At 35.3% G+C, this 16,797-nt stretch overlaps 1 protein-coding gene and 1 long non-coding RNA gene across 6 annotated transcripts; one reads left to right on the top strand and one right to left on the bottom strand.

Annotated features, from left to right (window-relative positions):
- Positions 1-667: 667 nt before the first annotated feature.
- LOC130894184 (uncharacterized) lies at positions 668-16,682 on the top strand. 5 transcript variants are annotated; one of them, XM_057800810.1, is made up of 7 exons: positions 668-864; positions 927-1,063; positions 2,104-2,359; positions 3,014-3,196; positions 4,052-9,177; positions 11,681-12,276; positions 12,954-13,559. In XM_057800810.1, exons 3-7 carry the CDS (start codon positions 2,223-2,225, stop codon positions 13,422-13,424), a joined length of 6,513 nt encoding a protein of 2,170 aa, XP_057656793.1. In that variant the 5' UTR covers positions 668-864; positions 927-1,063; positions 2,104-2,222; the 3' UTR covers positions 13,425-13,559. The 5 variants fall into 5 exon arrangements, with proteins under 5 accessions (XP_057656793.1, XP_057656792.1, XP_057656791.1 ...); XM_057800809.1 differs by adding an exon at positions 16,455-16,682 and having other exon boundaries at positions 681-1,063; positions 12,954-13,434; XM_057800808.1 differs by having other exon boundaries at positions 681-1,063.
- On the bottom strand, positions 15,337-15,996 carry LOC130894186 (uncharacterized). The gene is made up of 2 exons (XR_009059301.1): positions 15,903-15,996; positions 15,337-15,786 (listed from the first exon to the last, which is right to left on the bottom strand). It is a non-coding gene; the product is annotated as an uncharacterized LOC130894186 (long non-coding RNA).
- Positions 16,683-16,797: the final 115 nt, after the last annotated feature.

Here is a 16,797-nt window from a genome sequence, read left to right on the forward strand (position 1 = left end):
CATGAAGTCTTCTTCTAACGGTCCATTTACTAACGTTGACATTTCTCACTTCAGACCCTGGTTTTCTAGTGATCAGGCCAGTCTCCAGAAAGCGCTGGTACACCCTTTGCACACCACAAAGACCGGCACCAACAATTCTTGCAGTTTCACGTTGCCTCCGACCATCTTGTAACAGCGCAACAATTCTTGCTACAACAATCGAATCTAAAGGCATTATGGGCTTGTTAAATCACTACACTTTGCAATCGTTAGGTTTTACACAAAGAATCAACAGTAAACTGGAATATGAATGTTCAATTAGCGCAAAGGCACATTTTTCATCAAAGTCGTACTCTAATACATCGAATGACAGCTAATGACAGCTGTCTAACTAACGAATTTATCGAGACTCACACAGCTGTGAAGAACCGGTGACGTCACTTGTCTACTGCGCATCTTGTCATTGTTATACACCTTCTAAGGGCCGGTCTGGCTTGAAGTATTATACCGAGGGAAAATAAAATTGATGTTTTTGATAAAAAAAATGTTATTATTTATTTTACTTGATACTATATACCGAAATTTTGATTCTTCTTATCGTTATTTGTCATATTACTCCCCCTACACTATGCACTGTTCTATATTTATATCGTATGAAACGAACAAATACTTTTGACATATCATGTAATTTTGACAAAACATATCACAACAAATTAAATTCATCCAAATGCATTCCGCACGAAAATTATAAGTTAAAACAATGATTATATAGAAAATAAGTTGAAATCTCAAAATCCTCAGTGGAAAAGAACGATGACCTACAACAAACAATGCCAGAAATTAAATTTAACAGAACCCGTTTATGGAAAAATGAAAAGGATAAAGGTATATCTATTAGACGAACCGGATACTTGTAATGTACTTAATATCAATCCGAGAAATTGTAGAAGCTGGTCACAGGTGTTGAAACACATCACCGAAACTTTAAAACCGGCTTTCGGAGCTGTTTTAAGATTGTATGAATTATCTACTGATAAATTTATTGAAAATTTTGATCAACTAACCGCTAATAGGACCTATGTAGGTAAGAAAACCTCGAGGTATTCCCTACAATTCAATATTCAGACACTATCTTATTCGGTTAACCTCGATTAACTTCGCAACTAATGTAGTAAAGTTGGGTAATTAATTAGTTTAGGTTACACCCCTTCTATTTCGTTAAAATTTTAGTATATTATAAAGAAAATTGCGCTGTTCAAGAATATGTATATATAGGGCGCGGAAATCATCCCTTCAGGTACTTTTCTCCGTTTAAAGAATCAAATAATTGTAACCTAACCTAACCTAACCTACAAAATGAAATCCAATCACAAGCGGGGGTTTCTGTTATCGAAAACTCTTCCATGGTATAAATATACAAACTGTATGTAGAATCATCGCTTATTTTATTTATTGTCGACCAACTCGTCAAGAAAAAAACCATGGAAGAGTTTTCGATAACAGCAACCCCTGCTTGTGATTGGATTTCATTTTGTAGGTTAGGTTAGGTTAGGTTACAATAATTTGATTCTTTAAACGGAAAAAAGTACCTGAAGGGATTATTTCTGCGACCTATAATTATACATATTCTTGTTCAGCGTAACTTTCTTTAGGAATATTTCTCAAAATTCCGTGAGTACCAGTTAAAGCCATCAAATTTCGGAGAATAATATGCAACCTGGCAAGTTTATGTCGCCGAAGAAAACAGAAAGTTCATAACTATACTTTTACACCTTTTAGAGCTATGTTTCAACAATTTTTCCTTCAGTTCTTGGGGAAATTCTTATTTTGTAGGCACTTTTTCTGTTTATTTTCTTAAATCAATCAAAGAACTCCTCTAAATCTATTTATTCATAAAGCGATTCCGTTTCGGCTCAACAATTCATCTTCTTCTATCTAAAATTAAGACATTTGACATTACGACTGTTTCAGATGGTGTTGCAGCTTAATTCGTCTACATTAGACATTCGTATGTCATTTACAAATAATCATATTGTCATATGTCAATTGTCTGGCAATTTTAATTCCGTATATAAAAATTGACACGGACTTTTAGCATCACACTATATAAAAATCATCTTGTAGCACTTGGAGCTTACGGTACGGTGAAAAAAACACCTGGACGTTACACATTAGCCGATAAAAGAGAAGTTTTCAAACCGAGAGAAAGAACGCAGTTGTATTTGGGCGAGACAGATCCTAAAATGCAAGATTTTCTTGACGAAACCGAAAGAAAAGGTTTAACTGTTATTTACGTCATGACCAATGGTGTAACTTTACAGGTACCACAAAAAGTGGTATTCAGAAAACATGAACTACAAAGTTGGGATCCCATAATAAGGTAAACAGAAATATGTGTGTGAATGCCTCTTACCTTTGTATGCCGGTCTATGGGAAAGTTTTATCGCATTGGGTTTATTTTGGTGCACTAGTGCTCTTCAATTCTGTTTATAATTACAGAACAAAATGAGCGTGTCGTCACGTGGCGTGCTACAAATGTGTACACAACAATTTACTACGCGAACCGACGTCGCTTGGCGTGGGGTGGCGTGGCGTATTGCTAACTCATTTAAAGGTGTTTTTACAGGAAAGAGAACAAACTGTTTAATTGTTACTTTGGTCAAAAATTGAAAAGTAGTTGCTCTAATAAACAAATTTTCGAATAAAAACCTACAGATCAAGGAATACAACTGATTTTCTGTTTTACAAGTTATTTTATGACTTTTTGACGTATATTGTATCTACCAATGGAATTTTGGGAAATCAAGGCGAGTTAGTTTTCAAGTAAACAATTCGAATAAACGACCACTAAGTTACAACAACAAAGACTAAGTTACAAAATGACGGTGACGCTGGATTTAGCCGCGAATATTTGAATCGTATGGATTTAGCTGTTTTACTCATTACTTTTACTCAATAAATTATTGTTTTTGGATATTTGAAAAGTGATTCCATCTGTAACCATTTATATTTTTCGATAAAAAATTCATTTCAGATTTCTGGATAAAAAGCTGGATATACCTGAAGGTGTCGAACGTATTGCGACGATATTCGGAGACATTTTGTTGGAACCCAGAGAATTACAACACGGTTTCGTTTACGTAGCACTTCAACCGTTAAAGCCTTTCGTCGAACTGGACTACTTGGAATTGTTCAAATATTTATGTTCGAATTACAGGTGAAAATCAATCAAAACAATTTTCTGTTATTAGACATTAGATTATTCACTCAGAAAATATTTTTTTTATTCCGCAAAATCAAGTAGTTTCCATCGAAAAATGTTTAGTTAAGAGAAATTAATTTTTTTGAGGTTATCTTTGTACTAACATGTACATTTAAAGCTATCGCTATCGGAAGAAACAATTATTGTCGGATCGAAAAAATGGATAGAAAGGAATTTTGGCTTCTTGTGTGTGAAGAACCGATTCCAAAGCGTGGAATGAGGCAAAAGTCAGTTGGCAAGATTATGGCAACAGTATTTTGAAAAAAAAAACATAAACGACTATTAGGTAGTGTTATTGGGGCGTTTAAAGGACGAAATCGTGGAAACAAAACCCTATTTGAGGAAGGAGAAAGTAATGTTTTATTAAGACAATGCACCTGGTCGCAAATTAATGAAAACGATTGCATGAATTGCAGATTTTCCAGATCTGGCACCCAGACACTTTTCCAGTTTTTCTAGGCACAAATATGGCGCCGATAAGGAATTCATTGCCGAAACTGATATGTTTCTTTCACCTACAATTCCACCCCAAACATTTAACGACATTTTCCGTTGGGAACGGTTATATTAAAAGAATTATTATCCATGTTATAAGAGTTTTGTTGTTACTTAAACTTATATAAAATTTTAAGGTTAGGTTACCTCTTAAGAATGGTTCGATGGGCTTTTATTTGCCATGACTAATGCCCTCAACAGTATCTTTTTGGTTTTTCGAAATTGTGGGCCCTGCTATAAGTCCCTTTAACTGCACAGTGATACAACTTTGTTACACCATGTATAATTTAAACAAATTTCATTTTTCAATTTCAGAGGTAACTACATTTTATCGATCGAACCGGCTCCCATACAAACATCGGAAGTCGTAAGAAGAAGAACGATGAGTACCGTCGAACCGCTGACTAGTTTTGCTGGAACAACTTCTCGATTGTCTGAATTTGATATCGAACAAAGAAAGAGCAGGACGTCCGAACGAAAAATGAGTATGCCCTTCAGCCGATCTAGAGAACCCAGCACCACCTCGAAACGTTCTTTTAACCCAAATTCAACGGCAGGGGCTAGCAGAACGGCTGCATCAAATAGAAAAACAAGCACCGTTTCAGTTGAACCGCGTAAATCTAATATCAGTCATATTGATGATGACAATGTTGATCAACAAAGAAAATCAGTAATGTCTTATCGTCGAAAATCTTCTGCTAAAGGTGCTATGGACCAAAATAAAATTATTCCGACAAGACCTTCAATAATGTCGGAAAAACGAAAAAGTAGGACTAGTGTAGCTCCCAGAGTATCTTATGTGAATAACGTCGAAGGATACAACGATACAGTACAACAACAAGAATCTTTTTTATCCAATAAGACGGTACCAGACGATGATGAGGTAGAAGAGGAGTTAGCGCAACTTATTCCGACAGAATCAACTGCAGAACAAACAATAAGCAAGACGAGAGCTTCGCAAACATACAAACAGAGTAAGTCTCCAGAAATGATTAATGAAGACAGTGAATTAATAACAGAATCTCGAATCAATAATAGATTTAATGGAAAAAGTGTCCAAAGTGTAATCGATCCCGAATTCAAAGAGAAAAAATCAGTAACTAAGCCGCCAACATCCTGTCCCAATTTTAGGGAATGCGATTGTCCTGAAATTGAATCAGATATTAGCGTTACCAACATACAAAAACGCATGAGTAAATCAACAACTGTTAACGTACCCGGAAGCAAAAGGGCGACAAGACCGACTATCATGAACCAATTACCGGAAGTCGAATCTGTTGTTTCTGCTAGGGGTAACGAAGAATTCGAAGACGATTCTCCAACGTATTGTCCAGTTTACAAAGATTGCAACTGCGCGGAAATTTCGAACGAAATAGCAAGACGTAATACCAATCGACCTACAGCTATTGATATATCCGCTTTAGATTGTAAGTGCCAAGACGAAGCCACTCAAAATGATTTAGAAAATTCGATGGATGAACTTCCGGTGAAACAAAGCGCGCCAAAAATACCATCGATACCAGAAAAAAAACGTACCAGTACTATAGCTGATAATAAACGTGGAGAGAAACGAAAAAGCCGTACACAGGATCAGGAAAACAGACAATCTAGGAAAAGTCTAAGTCGTAAATCTCTAAATAACGAAAATGAATTTAACGGAAATGCTGTACTAACAAGGGACACTGGACAAAGTCGTCGCAGCATTCCCGGACAGATAATTCAATCGATACCATTTCAAATCCAAGATTCCCGTTCTTATATTGCAAATTGCGAATGTGACAATGTTTCAGGACAAACAACCGAAAGATGCAATAGAAACAAATTGCCTGCTGATAGAAGTGAGTTTTTCGAAGGAGGTGGTTACACAGCTGAGCAAAGATATAGCACAATCAAATTCAAAAGTCAATCCCAAATGTCCCAAGCTCAAAGGCGTAGTGTCTCTAAACGTTCAATCAATCCGTTAGATACAGAAGACTCTGAATATGAAGGAAACATCATACAAACAGGAAACGTTGGACGTAGCACAGTTAAGACTGCACCAAGCAGTAGTCGAAGGTCTTTAGGTAAAGACGAATTCGATGGAGATGAAGCCTTTAGATCTAGACATCAAACACAAATGTCCCAAGCTCAAAGGCGTAGTGTATCTAAACGATCAATCAGTCCATTGGATACAGAAGAGTCTGAATATGAAGGAAACATCATACAAACAGGAAACGTTGGACGTAGCACAGTTAAGACTGCACCAAGCAGTAGTCGAAGGTCTTTAGGTAAAGACGAATTCGATGGAGATGAAGCCTTTAGATCTAGACATCAAACACAAATGTCCCAAGCTCAAAGGCGTAGTGTATCTAAACGATCAATCAGTCCATTGGATACAGAAGAGTCTGAATATGAAGGAAACATCATACAAACAGGAAACGTTGGACGTAGCACAGTTAAGACTGCACCAAGCAGTAGTCGAAGGTCTTTAGGTAAAGACGAATTCGATGGAGATGAAACCTTTAGATCTAGACATCAAACCCAAATGTCGCAAGCTCAAAGGCGTAGTGTATCTAAACGATCAATCAGCCCATTGGATACAGAAGAGTCTGAATATGAAGGAAACATCATACAAACAGGAAACGTTGGACGTAGTACAGTTAAAGCTGGACCGAGCAGTAGTCGAAGGTCTTTAGGTAAAGACGAATTCGATGGAGATGAAGCCTTTAGATCTAGACATCAAACACAAATGTCCCAAGCTCAAAGGCGTAGTGTATCTAAACGATCAATCAGTCCATTGGATACAGAAGACTCTGAATATGAAGGAAACATCATACAAACAGGAAACGTTGGACGTAGCACAGTTAAGACTGCACCAAGCAGTAGTCGAAGGTCTTTAGGTAAAGACGAATTCGATGGAGATGAAACCTTTAGATCTAGACATCAAACCCAAATGTCCCAAGCTCAAAGGCGTAGTGTATCTAAACGATCAATCAGTCCATTGGATACAGAAGACTCTGAATATGAAGGAAACATCATACAAACAGGAAACGTTGGACGTAGCACAGTTAAGACTGCACCAAGCAGTAGTCGAAGGTCTTTAGGTAAAGACGAATTCGATGGAGATGAAACCTTTAGATCTAGACATCAAACCCAAATGTCCCAAGCTCAAAGGCGTAGTGTATCTAAACGATCAATCAGCCCATTGGATACAGAAGAGTCTGAATATGAAGGAAACATCATACAAACAGGAAACGTTGGACGTAGCACAGTTAAGGCTGCACCAAGCAGTAGTCGAAGGTCTTTGGGTAAAGACGAATTCGATGGAGATGAAACCTTTAGATCTAGACATCAAACCCAAATACCCGATGGTCAAAGACACAGTACTTTTAAGCATTCAATTATTCCTTTGCCTATAGATGACTATGGAAATGAAGGAAATATCGTACCAACAGATGTTGCTAGATATAGTACCACTAGTAGCCGGAAATCACTAACTAAACGTCAATCGCAAATATCGCAAGCTCAAAGGCGGAGTACATTGAAACAATCAGTTATTTCATTACCTACTGAAGAATACGAACCTGAACGAAGCGACGGTACTAGATGTGGTACTCTCAATACTGAAGCACGCAATATTAGTAAATATCCAGTTGCAAGCGGATTTCTAAAAGAAACTGAGTCTACTAAAGACGTACCTGACAGACGTCAATCTAGTCGACAATCACGAATATCTCAAATGAGCAGTACTTTTAAAGTCCCAGCTGTGGAAAACTGTGAATGTGAAGAGAGTATTGAACCCACAGGCGATACTGGATATAATACATTTAAGCCTGATACGCCTTGTACATTTTCAGTTTCCGTACATCCTGTTAACTCAGAGTTAAATAAATCCGGAGATTGTACGATAAAAGTTAGACGGCAATCACAGATAGCTCAAGCGAAGAGACGCAGTACTTTTAAATCACCGGTGTCAATACTGCCTTCAGAAAATAGAGGATTCAATAAAAATATTGACCCAAGTAGACCTGATAATAGTTTGATTGGGGGGAGCAAACAATCAGTTAACCCCAGATGTATCACAATAAAATTCAAAAGTCAATCCCAAATGTCCCAAACTCAAAGGCGTAGTGTAGCTAAACGATCAATCAATCCATTGGATACAGAAGACTCTGAATATGAAGGAAACATCATACAAACTGGAAACGTTGGACGTAGTACAGTTAAAGCTGCACCGAGCAGTAGTCGAAGGTCTTTAGGTAAAGACGAATTCGATGGAGATGAAACCTTTAGATCTAGACATCAAACCCAAATGTCCCAAGCTCAAAGGCGTAGTGTATCTAAACGATCAATCAATCCAATGGATACAGAAGAGTCTGAATATGTAGGAAACATCATACAAACAGGAAACGTTGGACGTAGCACAGTTAAGGCTGCACCAAGCAGTAGTCGAAGGTCTTTAGGTAAAGACGAATTCGATGGAGATGAAGCCTTTAGATCTAGACATCAAACCCAAATGTCGCAAGCTCAAAGGCGAAGTGTATCTAAACGATCAATCAATCCAATGGATACAGAAGAGTCTGAATATGTAGGAAACATCATACAAACAGGAAACGTTGGACGTAGCACAGTTAAGGCTGCACCAAGCAGTAGTCGAAGGTCTTTAGGTAAAGACGAATTCGATGGAGATGAAGCCTTTAGATCTAGACATCAAACCCAAATGTCGCAAGCTCAAAGGCGAAGTGTATCTAAACGATCAATCAATCCAATGGATACAGAAGAGTCTGAATATGTAGGAAACATCATACCAACAGGAAACGTTGGACGTAGCACAGTTAAGGCTGCACCAAGCAGTAGTCGAAGGTCTTTAGGTAAAGATGAATACTATGGAGATGATGTACAAAGGTCTCAAACCTTTAAATCTGGACATCCATTGCCTATAGACGATTTTGAACCCGCGGAAAAAATTTTACCAATAGTCAGATCTAGACGTAATAATTTCAAATCCGAAACAAGTATTAGTAGAAAATCTTTCACAACTAGTCCCTCTGCCGAAAATGCTAACGAAGATACCGCCAGAGGACGTAGTACAATTAAAGCTAGATTAGAATCGAAAATATCCCAAGCTCAAAGGAACACTACATTCAAAGCTCCCGTCTCATTATTACCTGATCCAAATTGTGATTGCGAAGAAGTTATTCTACCAACTACTCCTAATAGACGCACTACCACAAAACAAGTAAAGCGCATTAGCAAATTTCCTGGAACTGACCGACCTCCGGAAGAATGGGGTCCTGCTCGCTCAAGATATGACACAATTAAAAGTGAACTAAAAAGAAGCGTCGATACAAATTGTGAATGTGAAGACATCGACCAAAAACCTAGAAATGCCAATAGCACGTTTCCATCTACTGATCCGTACCCAGATAACTTGGAGCTCGGGGAATATACTGAAAAAACAGGTGACACCAGACTCTATTATTTAGATTAATCATGAAAGTCGACGAATTCTATCACGTCTATAGAATTAGGACTTGAATAAACAGGTGGTATTAGAAGCAGCACTTCCAAATCTAGATTTTGGGAAATATCCCAAGCTCTAGGGCGGGATACAGTTAATGATTATACATATCTGATGATTTTGAGTCTAATGTGGATGATTTAACAAGTATTCTTAAATCTCTAGATGTTATTCAGGTTTTTGAAGAGTATATTTGTTTATTAATGTTAGATATACAAGACAGACAAGTAGATAATTTCTGGAAAGATTCAAACGGCATAATACAAAATAAATCTCATGAAATATAAATATTATTCTAACGTTGAGAGAAATACTGGTGGGCCTGCATAAAAATGTTCCTATCCCTCTCCAATAAAAGCCAGACAGTCTCTCTCAATGATAAAATAAATTTTCTAGTTTATATATGTGATTTGTTCCGTATCATGCTAGTTGAATCTTTTTCACAATTATCTACTTGTCTGTATCATATATTTGAATTAATAAATTAATATATGATACAGACAAGCAGATAACCTTGAAAAAGATTCAACCAGCATAATACGGAAAAAATCTCATTATTTTGTCGTTAAGAAATAGACTCGTTGGTTTATTTTATGTAATATTTTTATGAAGGCCATTCCAGAAACCTTAATATCCTACATAAAATAAATCAATGAGTATTTCTCAACGATAAAATAATGTTTTTAGGTTATAGATGAGATTTTTTCTATGCTGGCTAAGTCTCTTTTGAAATTATCAATTTGTCTGGACAATTCAAAAAAGAATATACTTACCAAACGGCGAAATTGAAAAATATTTTTAATAGTTAAGTTATGAAATGGAAAAAAAACATAACCACACATTTTATCGTTGGCTAGCCCATTTGTCGAGGAATGTTATAGGTTCGAACCTTTGGTTCATTCCATCTTTTAAGGTTGTGTAATCTCTCTTAAGAAAATTCATTATTTGCAAAGGTCTGAATTAATCTAAAGCAAGATAAGGACAAATTAACAACAAAGAGAATAATCCCCTGTCGTTACAAGAGGTCGTTCGCGTCGCAGCTTCGCGGGTAGACTCCTTACTCTCCCCTGAGTTCTATGGGGGATTCTGGAGGTCTTTTATTTTTGTTAAGAGCTATAATGCTGGCTATACACTGTTGTGTTCTTGTTTGTCTGGACGTCTTAACTTCTGTGTGTGTTTTCGCTGCCTCCGTTCGCTTTCTTGCTTGCTTATGAACTGCGGTGTCCTCTCTGGAAGGTACTGCTAAGGAAAACTCTCTTTTATAGTTTTTAACTCAAAAAGAATAATGAAAATTCAATAGTGTTTCACGTTTTATGGCCAATTTTGCAACAACCTGATAAAACTTCAGCTTAAACTATGGTTTGAAGTCTAGTTTGAACCAAGATTTCTATATTTTACAGGTCACAGTTGAACAGACATTTTTCTACCAGTTGTCACAAATACAACCAAAATTCTTCCGATATTTGTTTTAAAGTTAAATTGTTGAAAAAACAAAAATGAACAAAGTACAAAAATCGTGCAATTTCTATGAAGTAGTGCGTTAGGTTAACCTCGAGAAGAAATACGAAAAAACAGTCGAATCCAAAAAAAGTTATACGGCAACTTGGAAGGAAAAAGACAAACATTGGGACGAAGCTGGAAAAGGAATTTAATGATGGAAATAACAAAAACGAATTTAGAGATAGAGATTAGTTCTGGAACGAATAACTTTTTGTTTTCTCGATGCGTTGACAATGGGAATAATTTCTTCGTCATCATCCTCGTTTTTATCAAATCTAAAGTCCAAATCTTCAATCATTCTACCAAAACCCTTTATAATATTGTAAAAATGTAAAAAATTGAAGAAGGTTAGATTCGGATCGTCCGTTTCATGTTAAACTGAAGTTTATACAACCCCGTTTCAGTAAACGCCATCTATAAAACGTGAAGAAAACGATATCAGTAGATTAAACCTACGTTTGTGGTTTAGACTCTACTTGTAAAATTGGGCCTTATAAAAGGCTGTTACCGGCGGGCTGGAGGTAATTTAAACTTCAGTCTAATATTTATGAAACTGAGAATTCTAACCTAGCTTTTTCAAATTGTTAATTTTCTTACGATATTACCTCGAGCTCAAAAGGTTTTGATTTTGCTGAAATGACTTAATATATGCCCTCCATATTTAATATACTCCACGATTAAGAAAAAATTTGAAAAACGAGAGTGACAACTAACAAAAAACGGTAGTTCAACTTTTTTCATTTTTGGTTTAAATCACAGAACATACCCAATAAGAAAGTCGACTTGCATCTAAATTCCAGCAACACAAATTAAGTTATCCACACTTATCAATCGTGGCGCTGGTGTAATAAAAATGTGTCATTACTGTCAATGTCAATTGTCAACATAAATAATCATTTGTTCAAATTTCCCGAACGTTTCCCAATCAAATATTTTTTTTTTAGATTTTGTTGGAGAAGACCAAACGTATTGTACTCAAACAAAAAAAGTGATAGTGGACAAGTCAGCAAGTTGTCCTTTAGTTTCTGTCACGATATTATGTAAAGAGGAATGTCGTTCTAAATCGAGCGAAGTGGGAACTAGTCAAACTGATACATCATATATCAATGAAAACGAACCGACCAAAAAAGACGACTCGCTTTGCTGTTGCATGACAAACGAAAATCAATCGGAAAATACCGGAATCGTCGCGAAATATGTTAACGAAACTTGTGGAACCGCAAATCAAAACTGCAGAAACCCAAATTCCCAACAATCTCCCGGAACACATAACGATTCTGAACCATACGAAGACTTCAAATGTAACAAAAATGTGAAGTTTTGTCAATTACAAAATCAAAACGCATTGCCGTGTGGTCAAAACAGCGTATGTCCAAAAAACGTCAGAGACAGGAACCAAATGTTATCTTATCCGTGTTCCGAATGTCAAGATGAACAAGAACCACCTGCCTTAGAAGGAGTCTGCGGCCGTGGACGTATTTGTGACACCAACAAAGATATTGTTTTGAAACTTCAAATCTTGTGCAACAAACACGAAGAGGTACGTCAAGTATTCCAAAGTACGAGGTGTACAAAAACAGAGTAATCATGAATGAATTTCTTTCAAACTATTGCCGTTGGCTAGTAATTCATTTCTCTCAACGTTGAATCCATCTATGGAAGGAAGTCTATTTCTAGATCCTTCATAATACTTGTTTTCAAATTATCACCGCTCGAACATTTGGTGATCTTCTTCGCCACCTTTTATCAATGGGCGTGTCTCTTTTATCATAAACAAACTTCCACCACTGTTTTTCATTATTGCCTTTTTTCTATGTCCATATTATTATTTTTTCTTCTAAAATTTAGGCAATCGTATTTTCCCAAGATTTCTTGGGGCGTATTCGTTTCCTTCTTCCATTTCTCTATGGTCCGTTTCCATTTCTTCTGCTTTAATTTTGGTTTTGAGTGAATTTGTGAATACCCAGAAATTTCTAACTACTTTCAATTGTGTGTATCTCCAATTTATTGTTACTTTTTCACTAATTTTACTAATATCAATTTGTCTAATCCATTTTTCGGCTTGATGTCTAGTTCATTGCTAAGCTAACTCATTGCTTTGATAGCAACATGATAAATCGGAACCAGTTTAAACTAGTGACTGCATTAAACGTTTTTCTTGATATAATGAATCGAATAAATGAAGAAAAAACGAAAAAAAAAACACATATTTTTTAGGAATCCAAAGTTGTATCGTGTAGCTGTAAAGACCAGGAAGCCGAGTTAGAACCAGAACCAGAAGAATTGCCAGAATTTGAAGACGAACCGGAACCGGAACCGGATGAATACCCGGAACCTGAAGAAGAATTAGAAGCGGAGCCCGAAGAACGCTACGAAGAAGAACCCGAAGATGATTTAGATCTTGAAGAACAGCCGGAACAAGAACCCGAAGAACAATATGAATGGGAACCAGACGGAATGGAACCAGAGCCCGAAGAACCAACATTGGATCAGGAGTATGAAGAAGATTTGAATATTGAACCGAATGAAAAAGAAAGGCGTAAAACGCAGAGAATATCTAACAAAGGTCCCATGCCTATGATGACAACCTCGCGTGCATTTATGAAAACTGAAACGAGGTTGAGTTGTACTCGTTGTAGGCGGTTCTGTTGCGGTTGTAGCGTACAATATTTCAAATATGGTTCCTGAAAATAGGCAGGTACGTTTATATTAAATTGTTATAAAATGTAGGACGTACCAAAATATTATCGAAAAAATTTGTAGTATTGGAAAAACTCAATTAAAATCTATATTGTAACTTATAATGAAATTATAATGAATTTAACTGTTCCTCTGAATTCCCATTTCAACAGAATTACTTAAATCAAATTGAAATTTATTTAATGAAGACAAATAGTGAACCAAAACAATGATCAGTACATGATCATTACGTGAACATCCCGGGCGAAACGGGATATTTATTGATCCACATCAGAGGCACCATAATACATCACAAAAGACCTTAGATCCGGTATAGTATAGGGAAGGCACAGAAGGTACAGAATTCCTGACAGCTATACTGATATTGATAAGCTCTACTTACATTATCTTGGTTTTTATCAATTATTTTTGAATTTCAAACATCTCCAAACCTCTTAGTAAAATTCTTATCGAATATTAAGAATATTATAAATTAAAGAACTTGATTGTTGTGGGACCGTGGCAACCAAACACCAAAGTGTAACTCTTTTTAATGTATATTCAAAGCTTTCGAATAACTATGTATTCATCATAAGGGATTGAAATTATGGTCAATATATAAGGTAAAAATATAAGCGTTGTATAAATAATTATGGAGATTTATACGGAAGCTTTGAATATATATTAAAAAAAGTGTTTGATTGCCACAGTCCCACAACGATCGAGTTCATTCATTTACGTATGTTTTTTAACGTTTTTCACCTTTCCCCTTATATTTTTATTATTAATTATTCTCATGAAAGCGTATTCTACCTCGTCGGTTCAGGTAGTTCGCTTTTATTTCGAATTTAAAATCTTTATTTTTCATACAATCCGACAACGCTGCAATTATTAAGTAAAGGTGAAATCTGATATCATTGTTAGTTTTTAAGTTCGTTCCAATCCATCAAAAAACCGTTATTGGTATGGTGAGATTACGTCTTCCAACCGAACAGTTACTGTTATACGAACGATTCTGTTTTGTGTTTCAACCGACTTTCCAGAACGTTTTCGGAACGGTCTTTTCGATACTTAGTGATAGCAAATACTGTTACAAGAACTGTGCATAGCCGAAGATTGCGCAGAAAATATCATTTAAACGCTTCCGATAACCGTTCCAAGAACGGTCCTGATTAGCTGGTTGGAACACACCATTTATTTTTATCAACTAACCTTGTTTTATGTCAATTGTCACTCAAAATTATTATTTTTGATGAAAAACTGTAGTTTTTGTCTTCACTGTACAGAGATGAAGACATAATACATATTTATCACTTTGACACTACTTTCCCATGCAATTTAATATCAAATTCGAAGTATATAGTTGTTCCCATTAAAATAAATACTGAATTTTTGCCACGCGTTCATAGCCATAGACCCAAATTTCATTTTCACTAACAATTATTGCAATGAAATCCGGATCTGCATGAGGACAAATGTTAGGTTAGGTTAGTGTTAATGCATTGTTAAACTAAAGTGGCTTGAATAGCAAACGGATAAATCGGAATCAAGCTAGTGTTTGAATTAACCATACAAAATATGATGTAAAAATATAAAACATTATGTGAATAAATATGAAGATATTAGAAACTTGAAAATCCGCAATATTATTATACAATGTTAATTATTTTCAAAGTAATTCGAAAGCTTTGGATATATAACAAGAATAGTACAATACAATTCCACAACAATCCAGCTGCTGAAGACTTTGTATGAAAATTAGTTCAAATATTTCTCAAAAATCCACAGTGATATAGATATTCTCAATTCATTCTTTAGTTTTATAAAATACAAACTTACCTTATCTCTTATAGATTTTTTTGTAGGGTATAATTCTTTGTACTCAAAAAAACATCACACTCAAAAATTAAGTGAATAAAACCTCTGGTTATTGTTTCTATTAATTCTTGTGGACATTATTATATCATAATCTAAACTTGTAACAATAAAGTATCATCATTACTTAGCATAATTGTATTTAATATGTTTAAATAAATAAAGGAATAATATTATGATAATATATAATACCAATTAATGTCTTTAAAATATGTCACAGAGCGAAACATAACAATAATGTTGCAAATCCTAGTCGTTCATAATGATTCATTATTAAAGCAGCAATGCCAAATCGAATAGCTGCTTTCATAACTTTAACATTCCAAAACATAAGAATGATCCTTAACCATGTCGGTCTGTCTTGAGTTTTATACTGGTCTGCCTTCAGAATTGTTTTAGATCTATAAACATTTTGTCGTTCCTGTAAGATTCTATGAAAAATCCCAAATTTATCTATAAAGCAACTTACACCAGACTCAGTGTACATGATGATAATCTGAAAGTAAAATTTATTCCACATTTGACACTTTTATTAATATCAGATTTTAATATTGATTTATTTAGAATAAACGCCTTTTATATTTTGTATTCAAAGGTTCAATTAAAACTTACTGAAAATATTGAAGGTAGCAAAAATTTTAATTTTACATAATCTACATTTTAAAATATATTTTATTTAGTAAACAAACTCATAGACTGATCAATTTGCTTCTGACTTAATAGCACAGAAATTGGGAATATGTCATATTCTCGCCATAGACAAAGGTAAAATATGCTATCCTTACAACGGCCATGAACAATAGTTATTTTTCCAAAATTTACCCAGTTACAAAAAAATTCTAGTTAGACAAATGCAATGTAGAACATAAAAACTCCAATATACAATTATTTTTTTTTGTACAAAAGAAATGATTGGATCATAAAAAATGCAAATAAATAGAATGTTTGCAATGACATTCTATATCTTCGGGTGCGTTACATTATGCGTTCACATTGCCGAAAGACTCTTTTTGCCTTTTTACATGTAGACTATCGTTATGGTCACGATGAAAACGTTCCTAATAACGTTCATATATGTACTAGTGCTATAAGGAAAGTTTCTATAAGTGAAACCTGTTCCCGACTAAGGAAGGCGGAATGTTAACGATTTCTCTATCCTTCGAGGTTTCAGCTCAGTTCTGCGCATTCTCAAGCATGCGCAGTATAGATAAAGTGTCTCGAACGAGAGAAAAAAATGAATATTGTCGGCACCGTAACGCCAACGCAAAGATCATTACAACCATCCATATCAAGAGGTTAGTCGAAGTGCGTGTTGAGAAAATTAGCAAAAGTTTTAATTCTCAAAGCAATAAAAACGACAACTATAAAATTTCATTATTTGGTACGTTAGAAGATATTCTAGTAGAAATGGATGTTTCTGAAATAATTTCGCAAAAATAAATATTATTTGATAATTGCGACATGCAATTCATAACGGAACTCCTTAAAGATTTTACTTTATTTTTTC

This window comes from Diorhabda carinulata, chromosome 5 (genome assembly GCF_026250575.1).
Source record: "Diorhabda carinulata isolate Delta chromosome 5, icDioCari1.1, whole genome shotgun sequence".
NCBI classification, from domain to species: domain Eukaryota; kingdom Metazoa; phylum Arthropoda; class Insecta; order Coleoptera; family Chrysomelidae; genus Diorhabda; species Diorhabda carinulata.

Excerpts from the sequence above, each read along its gene's own strand:
- LOC130894184 (XM_057800809.1), top strand. The coding sequence starts at position 793 with ATGACCTACAACAAACAATGCCAGAAATTAAATTTAACAGAACCCGTT. Across the intron at positions 1,064-2,103 it reads CGCTAATAGGACCTATGTAG|CACTTGGAGCTTACGGTACG; the intron begins GTAAGAAAACCT and ends ATCATCTTGTAG. Across the intron at positions 3,197-4,051 it reads TATTTATGTTCGAATTACAG|AGGTAACTACATTTTATCGA; the intron begins GTGAAAATCAAT and ends TTTCAATTTCAG.